The sequence below is a fragment of the Stigmatopora argus genome, chromosome 5 (assembly GCF_051989625.1).
Source record: "Stigmatopora argus isolate UIUO_Sarg chromosome 5, RoL_Sarg_1.0, whole genome shotgun sequence".
NCBI classification, from domain to species: Eukaryota; Metazoa; Chordata; class Actinopteri; order Syngnathiformes; family Syngnathidae; genus Stigmatopora; species Stigmatopora argus.
In genome coordinates this window covers 17763494-17780805 of record NC_135391.1, presented here as the reverse complement: position 1 = coordinate 17780805, position 17312 = coordinate 17763494, and the positions used below count along the sequence as shown (strand labels likewise).

The window sequence follows — 17312 nt, the reverse complement described above, 5'->3', positions numbered from 1 at the left end:
CATCACTTACGGCAGGGGTCTCGAACTCAATTTACCTGGGGGCCGCTAGAGGCCGAGTCTGGGTGAGACTGGGCCGCATCAGGATTTCCACAAGAAAAGCACTGATAAAACATTCCAACGTTATCAAATATCTTTATTTTTTAACAAAAAATAATGAATTAAATAAATTAACTTAAAGATGAATTTGTGGCGCATGTGCACTTTCGCTCTCCGTTTCAATCGCGGAGATGGCTACAGACACTGACACAGGCTGGATCACGGATCATAGCGCCTCATTCAGTTCTATGCTGAGAGCAGCGGAGGAGTGTGCGCGCCGAGCGGAGTGATCGGCCTCACGGCTTCTCCTCCGCCCAGCTGATTGGAGGAATGAATGAGTGAGTGAGCGAGGCACTGGACAGCCCGGCCGATGTCCCGCCCTCCAGAGCCGTATACCTCACCGTGATTGGTTCATTCAGCTCCGAACCAAAGTTCCCTCTAATTTTTTGTTGGTCTGAGCAGAAAGACAACCTCCCTGAGCGCACTGAGTACCAGTGTGAGCGACATCATCGGTACTCGGATGATTCGCCTAAAGACGTTTCGCCGACGGACGTTTGACAGACGGGCAGGTCGCCGAATGGACTTTCCACCGAACGTTCATTCGGCCGAACGGAGGTTTCGCCGAAACGGGATTCGAACGCTCGCCCCGCCGGATCGTGTGTGTACAAGTTTTTCAACCTCGGCCCGCGGGCCATATACGGCCCGTTAGGATTTTTAATCCGGCCCGCCGCCGATGTTGTCCAAATTATAGTAAAAATCAATGTTCGTCTACCATCAATGGCAGCCCGGGAATAAGCACTCTTGGGCGGGCATGGCAGTCCGGGAATAAGCACTCTTGGGCAGGCAGATGTAGCAGAACCGAGCCGTAAAATGACAGCAATCGGGTCAAATCCATCCTAAAACAGCATTTAATGATTAAATACAAATACTGGATGATATCGCGATGGAGGCAAAAAAACGTCTATAGACGTCCATTCGCCAAACGGCTCAAAATGCTCTCAAATTCGGTCAAATCCAGCTGAAAACAGCGTTTAATGATTAAATACAAATACTAGTATTTGTATTTAATCATTAAACTAACAAATACTAGTACGACCTGTCCGTCTGTCAAACGTCCGTCGGCGAAACGTCTTTAGGCGAATCATCCGGTCACGACATCATCATTGCTCGCTATGGGCACACCAGTATCACACCTGCCACAAGCAGGTGCATGTCAATGTTCCCTCTAATTTTTCATGTAAAACATGCTGTAAAACACGAAAAACATGAGTGGACAGAGCTACTGCCACTGGCTGCCACTTAAACGGCGCCATCATGGGGAAAGGGGTAAAAAAAAAAAAAAATAATTAAAAAAAAAAAAATAATTAAAAAAAAAAAAAATCGATTTTTTTTTTTACTGCGCGCCATATGATTGCTACTGCGCAGAGAAGACGAGAGTAGTGCGCAATTGCGCACGCGCGCAGCTTAGAGGGAACATTGCTCCGAACACAAGTGTCATTCATATCAATTTTGCGGGCCGCACGAACATTAATCTTTCATATTAAGACGGGGGCCGCAAATTATCGTCCCGAGGGCCGCAGTTGGCCCGCGGGCCGCAAGTTTGAGACCCCTGACTTACGGTAATTCACTGGCCTGCTGTTGAATAGCTGTCCACTGAAAGGGTTAACAATCTGACTATAGCTCCACCCTCAAATTTTAGCTGAAATGTATCATGTCTACACACTGAAGGTGACCTGATGTGAGTGTCCTAGCAGACATCCGTCCCGCCGCTCTGGCGTTTGCGGTCACGCCAGCACTTGACGGCGGTACGTTGCAATCTTCGGCAAAGGAAGAAGGCGCCCTGCACAAGCTACACTATTATGACTGGAGTCACTAATGGACCGTGATGTATTTTGCATCCACGACCAGCAGGCGTGAAGTTCTTGCCGTGCTTCTTAATGACCACCAATATGACACCACCACATTATGTGGTCCCATTGGCCCACCTACTTGCTTTGCCATGAGCAGTGTCAATATCTGATGTTATACCTTTGGCTGCCATTGACGGCGATATATTTCAATTTTTGTTCCAGCCAATGGCAGTTAAATCACTCTCACTTGCCTTTTTTCTACTGTCTTTTCAGTATTTTCCTTTTTCATTGTTGTTCACAAGTCATCTCATCTCATTTTCTGAAGCGCTTCATCCTCACTAGGGGCGCGGGGGGTGCTGGAGCCTATGCCAGCTGACTTCGGGCCAGAGGCGGGGGAAACCCTGAATTGGTGGCCAGCCAATCGCAGGGCAGGAGGAGATGGACAACCATTCACGCTCATACTCATACGTAGGGGCAATTTAGTGTGTCCAATCAGCCTACCATGCATGTCTTTGGAATGTGGGAGGAAACCGGAGAAAACCACGCATGCCAGGCGAGAACATGCAAACTCCACACACAGGTGGACCGACCTGGATTTCAACCTAGGTCCCCCACTGTGAGCCCGACACGCTAACCACTCAGTCGCTGGGCCGCCCTTTCACAATTTATTGTTGTATTTAGGTTTTTTTTCCGGTATCTGGTTGCAATTTGTTTTGATTTTCCTCATTGTTTCTGTTTTTGCTTCATAATTTACAATTTTCATATTTTTTCTGTGCGTAGTACGGTGGGGTTATTTTGGGGGTATTGTCAGCATGTAAACTGTTATTGATTATTTTAAGTTATTTAAATAAATGGGGTGTCCTGCGATGAATCGACAACTATTTCAGGGTGCACCCCATCTTATACCCATTGTTCCCCAGGCTTCAGCACCTCTGTGATCCTTGTGAGGATAAGCAGTACAGATGAATGAATTGGTTCTTTAATTATGGGGTATTTTCATGTTCTTTCTGATTTATATATTTTAATTTTTTTGTGCTATCGAGCGATTCAAATGTTAAAATGGGTAGCAGCGAATGAATGATCATTTATTTGCTGCCAAACACCCAAAATGGATTGGACTATAAGTTCCTAAGGCTGCAACAACTAACTGATAAAACCAATAATTTGTTTGTCTCTCTGTGTGCCCTATGACTGACTGGCGACCAGTCTAGGGTGTAGTCTGCCTTATGCCCGAAGACTCCAGCAACCCCCGCAACCCTTTCGAGGATGGGCGGTATGGAAGATGAATGAATGAATTACTGACGGCAACTATTTGGAAGTGTTCTCAGTGTACTCAAGCACATGAAGGGGATATCAATATGGAGGAATGGGTGCTATGCTCTCTTTTACAGTAGGAGGCAGTATGCACCTAATTAATGGTTACAATCTGCCACTAATGTGGAGAAACAGTAATCCCTCGGTTATTGCGTTTAATGTAGACCAGACAGGGCCGCAATAAACGAAAAACCGCGAAGTAGGGTCACCCCTATTTATTTATTTATTTTTACTTTAGAACTGAGTTCTAGTAGCAAGCGGAGGACAGGGGAATGACTTCCGCTTGCAAGTTTCAGTGTGGATTTTCACATTTTTATTAACTTTAAAAAAAAAAAAAGGGGGGGGTACTTCAGTGCTGAATTCTTGTAGCAAGCGGAGGACAGGAGAGTGGCTTCCGCTTGCGAGTTTCAGCCCGGAGTTTCACATTTTTATGAATTTACAAAAAAAAAGTTAATTAAAAATAAATTCCCCCAGAAAAATCTGCGATATAGTAAAGCCGCGATAGTTGAAGCTGCGTTATTCGAGGGATTACTGTACTACATTTTCTATATTTTATACAAACACTGAATTTGTCATCATGTCGCTTATTGACACCTGATGACCTCATCTAATTGCAAGAAAGTTGTTCCAAGTACATAAGTTGTAATGTGTAAAGTTGATGATTTATAAATCAAAGTGTTATTTTTTTATTATTGGTGCTGTATTCTGGGTTTAAAAAAAAACTGGTAAATGTTTTTTTAATTGACAATTTATATCACCCCTTTGCTTAGAAAAATTCAACCAGAAGCATTTTTTAATTTACATCATTTAGTGTGGCGGCCCGGCAGACGAGTGGCTACAGTGTGGGCCTCATAGTTCTGGGCTCGAGGGTTTGATCCCAGCTTGATCCTGTCCTCAATGTGTGGAGTTTGCATGTTCTCTGAGTGCTTGCGTTTTTTTTTTCTGGATACTACTCTGGTTTCCACATTCCAAAAACATGCAGGGAAGGCTGATTGTACACTTTGAATTGCCACTAGGTATGAGTGTGAATGGTTGTCCATCTCCTTGTGCCCTGTCATTGACTGGCCACCAATTCAGGGTATTGTCTGCCTGGTGCCCAAAGTTAGCTGGGATAACTCCAGCAACCCCATGAGGATAAGCGGTTGAGAGCTTTAGTCTGAATTGCTTGTGATTTTTTTATTTTTTTTATTTCATTCTCAGAAGCTTTATTTAGCTAGATATTTGAAAAAGTTTTATGTACTTAGCACAGCAAGATTGTACTAAAATAGTTTTGGCTTTAGTTTGACTTGGATGTCTAAAACAACTTAACATTCTATCATTTATTATTGTTAATTACTACAAAAAGGTGCCATTCCTTCCATTCATCGTTGAATTAATCTTGGGATTAGTTGATAAGGTAAATTATCTTTCATTGCAACTCTACAACTATTAGTGAGGAACTCATTTTAATTCACAGCACTCGGATGTTCGGAAGCCACATTATTGGACATTTACCATCATCATTGGCACCAGTGAATTACTGCAAAGTTTATGTTGGACGGAGTATTCCCTGCAGTTAGCCGGATGACATTTAACATCAGCAGCAGCAGCGGCGTGTATCAACAACAAGCAGTCTTGTGACCTTTTGCCTTGTTTTCTCTGTGAAATAAGAGACACCAAAGACTAAACTCCCAGGCCACGTTTCCCCCTGCCTGTCTGTTTGTCTGGCCTGACATCATCCCAGCATGAAGGAAAGTCTGACAAGTTCCTAAAAGGCAAATGACACCTGCGCGCACACAAACAAAATGCTACTGGGTGAACAGCAACTGTAGAAAAGACGAGGCGCACAATCCGGTCGGCTCCCTTGCTGACTTCGGCAATCTTGCACCTTCTGACGATCTCATCTCAAGCTCCTCAGCAGATCTTTATCAACGGCAGTTTAAAGCACACAAGCGTCTCCTTTTGTGAGACACACACTCACAAGTTACGTTTACATCAAAACAGACAAGCTAAAACGGGATTCAGCTTGTCTTTGAAAGTTTCTTGTGTAATTGTTTTGAAAACACTCCAGTAATGGGAGAGTGGAAATGTTCCAACGAAACATGGTAGTTACATTTATTTTCTGAAATGCAAATATTAAACACAGTATGCTACCAGGGGACCTACAGTATATCTTTATTTCTGTTGATTTTATTTTAATGAACCTCATCTCAAACTCAACTATATGTACTCATTCATTAAATATTTTAGTAGCAACGGTATTCTAGATTAGTAGCTGCTCTACCCTAATTGATATTTTTTCTTATGGCCTGTAAATAATGCTAGTGATAAACTGATTGGCTACCATTATTGGTGATTGAAGTCCAAACAACTGCGGTTGTTTGGCAGTGAATCAACAAATGATCAAAGCAGAAGGGTGATTGGATGTCTAACACCACCAATAAATTATTATTTTTTTTAAAGTTCACCTCTTCTAGAGGTAAATATTCTCTAAAAGATTTTTTTCTTAAAAAATGCAAAGGAATTGGTGAAGTTATTTTTCGTTACTGTGATGACACAAAATTCTTCTTTTTGCATGCAAATATAACAACATAATTGCAGGGCAGTATATAAGGCAACCTATATATTTGTTCACTAGTTTATTTAAACTTATTTAAAATATATACGAATGATCGTTAAATATTTATCAGTAGTAAACTGGATTAACTGCAGCATCCTAATTGATTTTTTTAAGGCCACTAAATAGTAGTTCACTGATTGGCTACTACTAACGACGATAGACACAAATCCATTAGAATTGGTAAATTTGGCAGCAAATTAACAAACATTCATTTAATGTCGGCCCTGCCAGTTCAAAAGGATTTAATTTAATTTAACTAGTGATGAACTCATCGACAGACTATTTTAGACTAATTTAGTTATAATTAGATGTCTATCATGGTCGAAGTCACTGAAAGAGTTAACTGTGAGTCATCTTAGGCAAGTTCCCATAAATTTTATTGACATAAGGAACATGTTTAAATATTTTGGACAAAATATTCCACATGCACCTGCAGCAATTTATATATATGTAACAAATTTGGTGTTTCCCATTCTTTAGAGTTCAATGGAATGCCCGGCTCATGGGCGGTCTTTTCAAAATGGCATCCACAGAGAAAGACAGAGCCTCGCTGGCTCCCATCTTGGTCCCTCCCTGATCAGACAGGAAGTCCTTGGCACAGCTGTCACCCATTTTGCCACCTTGTGCGTCCATTTCGGAAGTTTCTTTTAGCTTCCGCGCCGCCTCCTGGAGGAGCTCTTTGCAGTACGGCGCCCCCCGCAGTTCGGCTGTTCCCCCAACCTTTTCACCCAACGAGTGTTGGATCAGCGAGTGGAAGGTGGAGTTGACTTTTAGCGAGAATTTGGCACTGTCCTTGGCTTGTCCAAAAGCTTGTCCAAAGCTCCTCTTTGGCATGTAGAAAGCCGAGTTAGATTTCGGCGGGTACTCTGGGTCCCGCGATGAGGTGGCCCGTGAGCTTTCGCCGTCCACAGGCTTGAGGTTCTGCAGCGATGTGGTGTTAAACAGACATTGGCGATAGAGCAGGGCGTCACCCAGATTGGCGGTCCCCCGGGGCCAAACCACAAAACCTCCCCGCGGGTAGTGCCGGTAAGTTGTAGCCACGCTAACGTTAGATGAGACCAGCTCCACATTGTTGACGGGCACGGTGTAAGCCGGGGGCGCGTCCAGACAGACGGGGCTTAAGCACACTTCTTTCGGGGATCCCTCGGGTGAATACGCCGTCTTGAAAGCATTGTAGTCGATGGCGTGGTGTGTGGGAAAGACCAGAGGGGAGGCCTGGCCGCTCTCCAGCAGTTCGCGCTCCTTGTACTCGCGCTCCAGCATGATGCTCTCCAACTCCTTGTCGGCAAAGGCGCGACGCTTGCGCATGCGGTCACTCAGCGGTGGTGGCAAGGACGAGTTGGACCCCAGGAAGGGGTCAGAAGGCATGGGGCGGAATCCTGCCAAAACAAGATGAGGTTCATGCGTACTATATAGCAGCGTTTCTCAACCACACTTTTTGCATTGAAAAAAATCTCAAGGGACACCACCATCTGAAAATCTTTTCATTTAAAACTATGTCACCTGTATATAACAATAGTCCTTCTCATCAAAATTTTATCAGCAGGAATCCCATATACCTCCAAAATTATTCTAAAATCAAATTTTTCACACTGACCTAATGTCACCAAAAGTTGATGTCTGCGGACCTTGAACAACTTCCGGTTGGAGTGATGCAAAAATAAGTAATGTAATATTTTTAATCGGATAATTTTATGACTTTTATCCAAATATTAAATCTCCTAATAATACAAAAAATGTTGTGCTCACACAGATTTTACGTCGGCAAAAGTTGGTGCCCTCGAAACCAAATAACTTCTGGTTCATGTTAGAGAAAATGACTGTTTCACAATTTGAATCTTCTATAATTTAACATTCATCATATTTGGATTTTAACCTTGTAATCAATGTTCCCTCTAATTTTTTGTTTGTCTAGGCAGAAAGACAACCTCATCATTGCTCGCTATGGGCACACACCAGTATCACACCTGCCATAAGCAGGTGCATGTCTACTACACATTAATGATTTAGTAATAATAAAATGTAATGATAAATATCTATGAATGGGAGGCCTGGCGGATGAGTGGTTCGTGCGTCGGCCTCACAGCTAAAAAAAAAATTGGGATTTTATTTTGTGCGCTCCATATGATTTGCTGTGCGCAGAGAAGACGAGAGTAGTACGCAATTGCGCACGCGCGCAGCTTAGAGGGAACATTGCTTGTAATCGTTCAATATCTCATCATATTATTTTCTCTCTCTGAATATTACATTGTATGAACATTGCTCACGGCACAGTGGTTGGGAAACACTGCTATTTAGTATACTTGGGGATATTTCTATGGTGATGTGTTGCAACACCATTTGGGTCATATACCAGTTGCTCTAATAAAGAACGATGCAATTCCAGTTCCTTACTAGCGTAAGGCATAATATTTTCCCGGGAGTATTGCTAAGCTGTCTGTCCATTTGTGTCAACATGTTGTGTCACCATTTGTGGTGACAGGACCAAGGCAACAGACTTCCTTTGGTAATTTTGATTAAAATGTATTCATTCATTCATTTTCTGAACCACTTATCCTCAAAAGGATCGTGGGAGAGGGGTAATGGAGCCTATCCCAGCTAACTATGGCCACCAGGCAGGGGACACCCTGTATTAGTGGCGAGCCAATCGCAGGGCATGAAGAAACGGACAACCATTCATGCACACACTCATGCATAGGGGCAACTTAGAGAGTTCAAACAGCCCACCCTGCATGTTTTGGGGATGTGGGAAGAAACTGGAGTCCCACACAAGCCTGAGGAGAACAGGCAAACGCCACACAGTGAGGACCGACCTGGGATCGAACCCTTGACCCCAGAACTGGGAGGCCGGCATGCTAACCAATCGATCAACGTGCCACCAAAATTAAGTTTCATTTTTAATACACATACCTAGATAGTTTTAAAAAAATGTCATGTTCTGTTGCATGAGATTTGTTTTTGAACTATGACTACATAATTTTTGTTTGCCAATTTCAAATCTACCATCTGTTTTTTGTGCATATGCTTTAGTTGCCATTCAATAAGAATTTTTGCTATTCTTCTATAATTGATCTTTTAAACAGATTGACCCCAACTTCCTGTCGATTTCGGGGGCATTTTTGGGTCACATCCATTTTCATAAGAATTAAATTCTCAATATCACTGTAAAGTATTTTTTTAATTCATAGCAATCAAATTTGTGTTCCCAAAGAGATAGCTACTACTCAAATAAACAGCTGCCGTTGAGACCGTTAAATGTCTTCTCTATTTTAAGACATAAAATGTTTATGTTGCACAATAATGTACATTCAGTCACTTGCAAAAGTATTGGAAAAGAAAGTTCAATCAATTTGTTTTTGTTGTATGCCAAAGACATTTGGGTTTCAGATAACAACCATGTGTGGTGAATTATCCATTAAATGGCACTGAAACATAATTATTTGTTATACCAGCCCTCTTAGTTAGAATTGATTGTACCTCTAGCACCGTCATGGGCATTCATTGAGTTCAATTTTATTCAATACAAATCCTTATCTTGTGGAATACAATTTGTATTTATGTTTTATTGAGAATCATCAAACTTAGTCCATATGCAGGATGGCATGAGATGAAAACTCAAATCCTGCCAATTCTTCTTTTCCCATTTGTTTGGATTTGAAATTCATCAAATCAGACTACATTTTTCGGTGAAGTTCATATTTCAAAAGATAGCCGAATATGAGCTAACTGGCAACTTCTATCCAAAATGGGAAACTTAACATACTTTTTCCAGGCGAGCCATGGTAGACCTGTCGCTGCTAAGTTATTTTGGCTTTAAGGCTTGGATTTTCAAATAATTCCTGGAGATTCCATTAAATCAATTAGGGCCTAAATAAGAAATAGCGGACATCCTGTGTTAGTTTAGGACTAACAGGAGACAATTGTACGTGAATATAAATCATTTTTTTTCAAAATGAATCCAGTTTTACATGTTTCCAAATCTGAACATTTTATTATGATTGTCACGTGACATCCAAGGGGTTAACGCGTTGGCCTCACAGTTCTGGGGTCGTAGGTTCGATCCCAGGTCGGTGCTCACTGTGTGGACTTTGCATGTTCTCCCCGGGCTTGCGTGGGTTTTCTCTAGGTACTACAGTTTCCTCCCATATCCCAAAAACATGCAGGGTAGGCTGGTTGAACGCTCCAAATTATCCCTAGGTATGAGTGTAAGCGTGAATGGATGTCCGTCTCCTTGTGCCCTGCAATTGGCTGGCCACTGATTCAGGATGGCCCTGCCTGGTGCCCGTGGTTAGCTGGGATAAGCCTCAGCACCAATGTTCCCTCTAATTTTTTGTTTGTCTGGGCAGAAAGACAACCTCCCTGAGCACACTGAGTACCGGTGTGAGCAACATCATCATTGCTCGCTATGGACACACACCAGTATCACACCTGCCATAAGCAGGTGCGTGTCTACTACACATAAATGATTTAGTAATGATAAAATGTAATGATTAATATCTATGAACGGGTGGCCTGGCGGATGAGTGGTTTGCGCGTTGTTCTCACAGCTAAAACATAAAAATTAAATAAAAATTGGGATTTTATATTGTGCGCTCCATATGATTTGCTGTGCGCAGAGAAGACGAGAGTATTGCGCAACTGCGCACGCGCGCAGCTTAGAGGGAACATTGCTCAGCACCCCCGTGACCTTTCTGAGGATAAGTGGTTCTGAAAATGAATTTATTAATGAACCAATTATGGCTGCCATTGATGACAATGGATGTCCAATTCCTTTTGACCATGGAGGTATGAATGAATTGTTTTTTTCACCACTCCCAGTGAGGGATTGGATGTCTGGTATGGTCAATGGCACTTAAGGATGAGCATTCCTTCAGTTTAAATACATTTGATGTCTGTGTTTCTTAAAGACAGGCAATTAGTTAATTTTGTGTCACTTCCAGTGCATTTTCGGATTTTCTGGGGTTTACTTTCTGTACAGTGTTCATCAATACTAGTTGATTTCAGGTCACTTTCTGATTATTGAGTGCCATTCCTTTCTCTCTTCATTTACATTTTGGGTTTGCGGGTCATTTCAATATCAAGTTCAAAATGTTGGTATTGTGACAATGTATATTTCTATAAATTTGTTTCATTTGTACATACTACATTAGAGGGCTAATTGTGAGTTACACTTCAAGTGAACTTTTCTAAGGTGAAAGTTTGTTAATGAAGCATTTTATCAATGGCAGTCTTCGAGTTAATCCATATGAATATATTGCAGATAATGTCTATCTCTAGCACAAAATTTAAATTTGGGTTTAAAGCCACTTTTTGTGCTGTGAACATAGATGTGAAGAATATTAAAAATACTTCTTTGTATAAACTCTGGTTTTCGAGTAATTACTAGTTTTTATTTTACCTTCAAGGATGCTTTTGGCCAGCAGAGTTGACGGGCGAACATGTCTCTGATAAATGGTCCTCCTCTCGGCTGGAATTTGTTTCCCCGATAATCCTTTTCTGTCCTACATAAAAAAAATACAAATTTGTTTCAGTTCAAGTCATATTTTATGACCTCAAAATAAAAAGAAATTATCCTCATTAAATATCAAAGCACAATAAGGAAAAGTGAAAATATGTGACACTAATGACTAAGGACATTAATAATCTATACCACAAGTGTCAAAGTGGCGGCCCGGGGGCCAAATCTGGCCCGCCGCATCAATTTGTGTGGCCGGGTAAAGTAAATCATGAGTGCCGACTTTCTGTTTTAGGATCAAATTAAAATGAAGAGTATAGATGTATATTAAATTTCCTGATTTTCCCCCTTTTAAATCAATAATTGCATTTTTTAATCAATTTTTTTCTGTGTTTTTAGTTCAATAATCATTTTGTAAAATCTAAAAATATGTTTAAAAAAAGCTCAAATAAACATTGTTTTTGATCTATAAAAAATTGAATATTCAGGGCTTTTAGTCCAGTCCTTTTAATCCATTTATATTAAAAAATCTAAATATTATATCTAAAATGGTCCGGCCCACACGTGAAATCAAGTTGACGTTAAAGCGGCCCGCGAACCAACCCGAGTCTGACACCCTTGATCTATACGCTCTGTAAAAATGAAATGGATATTTTCTTGAACTCTCAGCTGCCATTGACGTTGTTAGAAGTTCAATCTATACTTGGACTTGGTGGGTGAGGGTGGGGTTCACGGTGAAAAATGATTTCAATAAAATTGGATTGAACATGTATGTAGTGCCTTCAATGGCATTGGCAATTCTTCACAGTGTCACGAGGAGGCAATGACTATGAAATTTCCAGAAGGATAAAAAACTATTGAGGGCCATAATTTATTGCTGTTGTATGTCATTGTTATCCTCGCGAGGATCTCGGGTGTATTTCTGTATGTATTGATAAATGTATTATCATTTAAATTTGAGTGTCTACTTGTACTTTTTAACAATATGTAATTTTAAAAAGACATTATATACATACATAGTATGTAAATTTATCCATGTCTTTGAGGTGAATTTAATTTTCTCATCTCATTTCATTTTCTGAACCACTTTCTCCTCATTAGGGTCGCGGGGGGTGTTGGAGCCTATTCCAGCTGACTTCGGGCCAGAGGCGGGGGACACCCTGAACACCTAGGAGCAATTTAGAGTGTCCAATCAGCCTACCATAGATGTTTTTGGAATGTGGGAGGAAGCCGGAGTACCCGGAGGAAACCCACGCATGCCCGGGGAGAACATGCAAACTCTGCATAGGTGGACCGACCTGGATTTGAACCCAGGACCCCACAGCTGTGAGGCTGACGCCTCTTCGCACGTATTATTAATAAAATTGAAATTAACAAAAAAGGAAGAATTTAAAGTAATTATAATCAACATATAAGAGGAAAATGAAAGCTTAAATTTTTTTTTTTCCCTCTCGCAAACAGATCTCATTTAAGAGCACGACGTATTGCTTATTGCTTACCTCCGTGGCTTGCTGCCTGCGGAGCGCCACCTGCGCGGCCATGACACGCTGCCTCTCCACCACCAGCAGGCAGTTAGCGCACTGGCAGTCCCTCCAGCGACAGAATCGCTTGTGGCCCTTGAGACAGGACACCACGCCGTGGTTGCGGCAGCGCGCGCACTTGGGCGTGCGGCTCAATTTACGCTGGTCGCCCAGGCTCAGGCCTCCGGGCCTTGGGCCAGGCCCCGGCCCAGGCTCCGGCCCAGGCTCCGGCTCGGCTGCCTGGGCGTCCCCATCGTCGTCACGCGGGTTGCGGTCGTTATCTTCCTGCGCTCGCTCGATCAGCTTGTCGGCTTCTGCCTCCACGCTTTCCACGTCGATCTCGAACTCGCAACCCTCCGTCATCTTCACAAGCGCCTTGCACATAAAATAAAATAAATTAATAAATATAATATTATGTATATATATATATATATATATATATATATATATATATATATATATATATATATATATATATATATATATATATATATATATATATATATATATATATATATATATATATATATATATATAATGTAAGGGTTGAATTGAGGCATTATTTTTTTTGTCAGAAGTGAAAAATGAGACACAATTACTTCTTATTATAAAATGTTTCTTTGAAGAATAATTCAAAGTTTTGTTTGTGCTATCATTATGGAATGCACAATAAAAGTGATTTTAATGCAGACCCTGGATTCAAATTCACTACTTTTATTTGCTGTTTCTCCGTACATTTTAAGACGAGTAGAAATGAGTCAATATTGACAACAAAACGTCAGTGTTTTGAACGATAGGGTGTGAACATAAGTATGGGTGATAATACTTTTGAAACATCGTTTTATACATTTATAGAAAATAGGAAAAAATATTATCAATCAGTATTGAACAATTTTCTATAGCCAATCTATTTTGTCCGTTTATAAGTAGATAGATAAATATAATAATTTTACAGCGCTATTTTCAGCTTACTCTTTTAAAACAAAAATGGAGCAGTACTATTCAGTAATTTTATGGATATAAATCACTATGAAGTAATGCCAATTTTAATGTGATGTAAAGAGCATTGAATTGTTCTACAGAAAATACATTTGCCTTGCTTAATGCAAAATTTAGGATCTTTAGTTAAAGGAAAAAAAATAGAGAAAATGCTAATAAATACGTTATAAGGTCTATATAATAATCTATGTAATAATCATACTATCCGAATTCTGCTAGAGATAAAATGTGGAAAAAGTGCCAGATTCTCATAGACATTTGACGGAATAACAAATCATTTTGTAAATGTTTTATATAGATCCCAGAAACTCCCTAAGAAAATCCAGACATAATAAATTTTCTTTTTGAATAGATTAGAATCGTTCAAGCAAAAATTTAAAAAGAAATAAAAACGTGTGCCCTGCCTCGAGTTTAGCAACATTCAGTGATCAAAAGAGTTTACCTCAAAGAATTGACGGTCCGTTTCCAAGTGATTTTCAGCCAGCAATCGCTTAAAAGCCGTTAATTGAATGGACAACCTGCAGCGTTGCAAGACTAAACCATGTTTCCTCGTGGAGCGCCAGGTCATCGCGAATCTGCACCCAAGCCACGCCCCCCACCTCTGATAGGCGCTCTCTCGAGGCCTAAATATCAACCAATAGGAAGCGTCGTCGCCCTGGGAAATGTCACTTTTGCTCCTAAAATGTGCCCTAATATTTATCGGGAATTAAGTTCTTTAGGTTTTAGCAAAAACAAAAACAAAAATATTGAGATGAGCAATTAATGTCATCGAACTGCCTATTTTCTAAAATGCCAAAACAAATCTGTTCATTTGTTTTTTTTGTACAGAATTTGTCCTCACGGGGGTGCTAAAGTCGATCCCAGCTGAATGAAAGGACGAGGCAATGTATACACGCATTTGGGTTATGTTTTTCTCATCTCATCTCATCTCATCTCATTTTCTGAACTGCTTTATTCTCATTAGGGTAGCGGGGGTGCTGGAGCCCATCCCAGCTGTCTCCGGGCCAGAGGTGGGGGACACCCTGAATCGGTAGCCAGCAGATCGCAGGGCACAAGGAGACAGACCACCATGCACACTCATACCTAGGGGCAATTTAGAGTGTCCAATCAGCCTACCATGCATGTTTCTTGGAATGTGGGAGGAAACTGGAGTACCCAGAGGAAACCCACGCAGGCCCGGGGAGAATATGCAAACTCCACACAGGTGAACTGACCTGGATTTGAACCCAGGACCACAGAGCTGTGAGGCCGATGCGCTAGCCACTCGCCCTACCAGGCCACCCTGGGTTATGTATGTTTTTCTTCCAATATGACTATATCATGGGTGGCGAACAAACAGGTTACGTCAAAAGCGGCATAAAAAATCCAATCTGCCAAAGTATTTTTACATATGATTTTTTTTAATGGGCCCTGATGAATTTGAGTGTGTTTTAAGTGAGAATAAAAATAAGAGAAACATGAAACGAGGCAAAGAACCATAGTATACACAAAATATGACAAGAAGCAAAGAGCCGCATTTATTTTGGCATTCGCATGCGGCTCGTGACCCCTGGACTGTATGATTATACGTTTTTTATTTTACTTAGTATTATATTTATTTGCGCCTGTGTGTGTGAGTGGGGGAAGGGGTTTGTTAATTGTATAATTACAAAAAAAATAATCTTTAAATTGGCCCTAGGTAGGATTGTGAGCATGTATGGTTGTCCTTTATCTCCTTGTGCCCTGCGATTAGCTGGCCACCAATTCAGGGTGTCCCCAGCCTGGTGCCCATAGTTAGCTGTGTTAGGATCCAGCACCCCCCGCGACCCTTGTGAGCATAAGTGGTTCAGAAAATGAATGAATGAATACATTATCACTTCATCTTGATTTGGCCTTTTCATTTATAGTCCTATAGTTCACATTAAGGTTTACACAATACACATTAGAAGTGTAGTAATGCAGTGTGATCAAATAGATGTAAAAGCATTAATTGAATTGAATTGAATTGAACGCTTTTATTCTCATTATATGATAATATTGAGATTTAAAGCTCTCAACATCTAGTGCAGAGATAACAACAACAAACAGACAAATAAGTAATCAATAAATAAGAAATTAATAAATTAGTAGTCCAAGTGAGGTCAGCAGAGCGGAGCGGCCTTGTTCCGTTTGAAACCCAGGATGAGTTCCAAGGTTTTGGAGACATTCAGCGCCAAGTTGTTCATTCAGACATTTTCAAGACCACTTATCTTTGTCAGGGTCACGGCTTGCTTGAGCCCATTGCAGCAGACGGAAAGGTGGAGTAAACCTTAGAATGGTCACCGGTTATTCGTAGGGCACACAAAGAGACAGACAACTATTCACACTCAGATTCACACTTCCAACGAGTGGGAATTGATCACATGGTGTCCATGGTTAGGGGAAAGCACCACCGGCCTCACAGCTCTGGAGTCTGGGTTCAAATCCACGTCACGTCCACCTGTGTGGAGATTGCATGTTCAGGGTGTCCCCCAGCTCTGGCCCGGAGTCAGATGGGATAGGCTCCAGCACCCCCCGCGACCCTAATGAGGATAAAGCGGTTGAGAAAAATAGATGAGATTAGATATATAGTATAAAAATCACTTTTATTTAAAAGTGCAAAATTCTTCATTTTTTACATTAATTTACTGAATTTCATTTTTTTTAAATGTCCCATTTTAGGCCCAGCAATATGTATATTCTTCAAATAATATGTTTTGTTCTAGTTAGTAAAAGGGCATTTATTTCTTAACCACACATTCACGGCAATAAAAATCTAATGTATTTTGATTGCTCCCCGTCAAATTCAATTTGAAATTTATTTCCCTTTGAGTTTTATAGAGCTTACATTGGATTTTGTCAGTATATGTGTAAGCGCTATTATGTATCATAATGTAAATACGAAAAACAACTATGTAACAAATATGTGACAACTCTAAACCTTGAGACACTAAAGTGTGCAGCCTGTATTTATCTGGGGTCCTAACTCTTCCTCCATGTGTGGAATTGGGGGAGAGGGAGCGGGATCTATGGGGCTGAAGACCTGCAGGTGCAGCTCGACTCTCCACTTGGTTTCTTAATTTACGGCGGGGGTTAGCATCGGCCACCCTGCCCCGCAGTTTCCCGGCCAAGAATGCTTTGATCCGACGGGCCCGGGTCGGAGGGATGCGCTCGTCACCGGAGTCCGGACACCTCCAGGTGTAACGTGTTCTCTGTGGCTCATTAAGGACCCCTGGGATGATACTTTGAAGGAATTCCTGGAATTTCTTTTTCTTTTTTAAGTTACAATGGCAAATGTGGGACAGCCTGTTAAGTCCTTGAAGGTCTTCTGGAGGTCCTGGTGGAGGTTCTCAATTTCCTGGATTCTCCATAAAACCCCACCCATGAGGGCAAAGTCAGGTTTTACAGTGGAACATGCTGTCGACGAGCAGACCCTGCCTGGGTTTCACAAACCGTTTCCATCTAAAAAAGCTGGATTGCTAATAGAGTTCCTCCCCAGGTAGTCGTAATCCCTTTGCCAAGAATCGGGAACCCAATAAAAA

General features: G+C 41.3%; 1 protein-coding gene across 1 annotated transcript; it reads right to left on the bottom strand.

Moving 5' to 3' along the window:
- Nucleotides 1-6154: 6154 nt before the first annotated feature.
- dmrt2a (doublesex and mab-3 related transcription factor 2a) lies at nucleotides 6155-14303 on the bottom strand. Its single transcript, XM_077600837.1, has 4 exons — nucleotides 14216-14303; nucleotides 12754-13149; nucleotides 11198-11300; nucleotides 6155-7178 (listed from the first exon to the last, which is right to left on the bottom strand). Exons 2-4 carry the CDS (start codon nucleotides 13135-13137, stop codon nucleotides 6283-6285), a joined length of 1383 nt encoding a protein of 460 aa, XP_077456963.1. The 5' UTR covers nucleotides 13138-13149; nucleotides 14216-14303; the 3' UTR covers nucleotides 6155-6282.
- Between the last annotated feature and the right edge of the window lie 3009 nt (nucleotides 14304-17312).

Bases quoted from the DNA above. Each gene is read 5' to 3' on its own strand.
- dmrt2a (XM_077600837.1), bottom strand. From the start codon at position 13,137: ATGACGGAGGGTTGCGAGTTCGAGATCGACGTGGAAAGCGTGGAGGCA. The intron at 11,301-12,753 runs GTAAGCAATAAG...TTTTTTATGTAG, and splicing joins GCAGGCAGCAAGCCACGGAG to GACAGAAAAGGATTATCGGG. The intron at 7,179-11,197 runs GTAAAATAAAAA...TTGTTTTGGCAG, and splicing joins GGCCAAAAGCATCCTTGAAG to GATTCCGCCCCATGCCTTCT.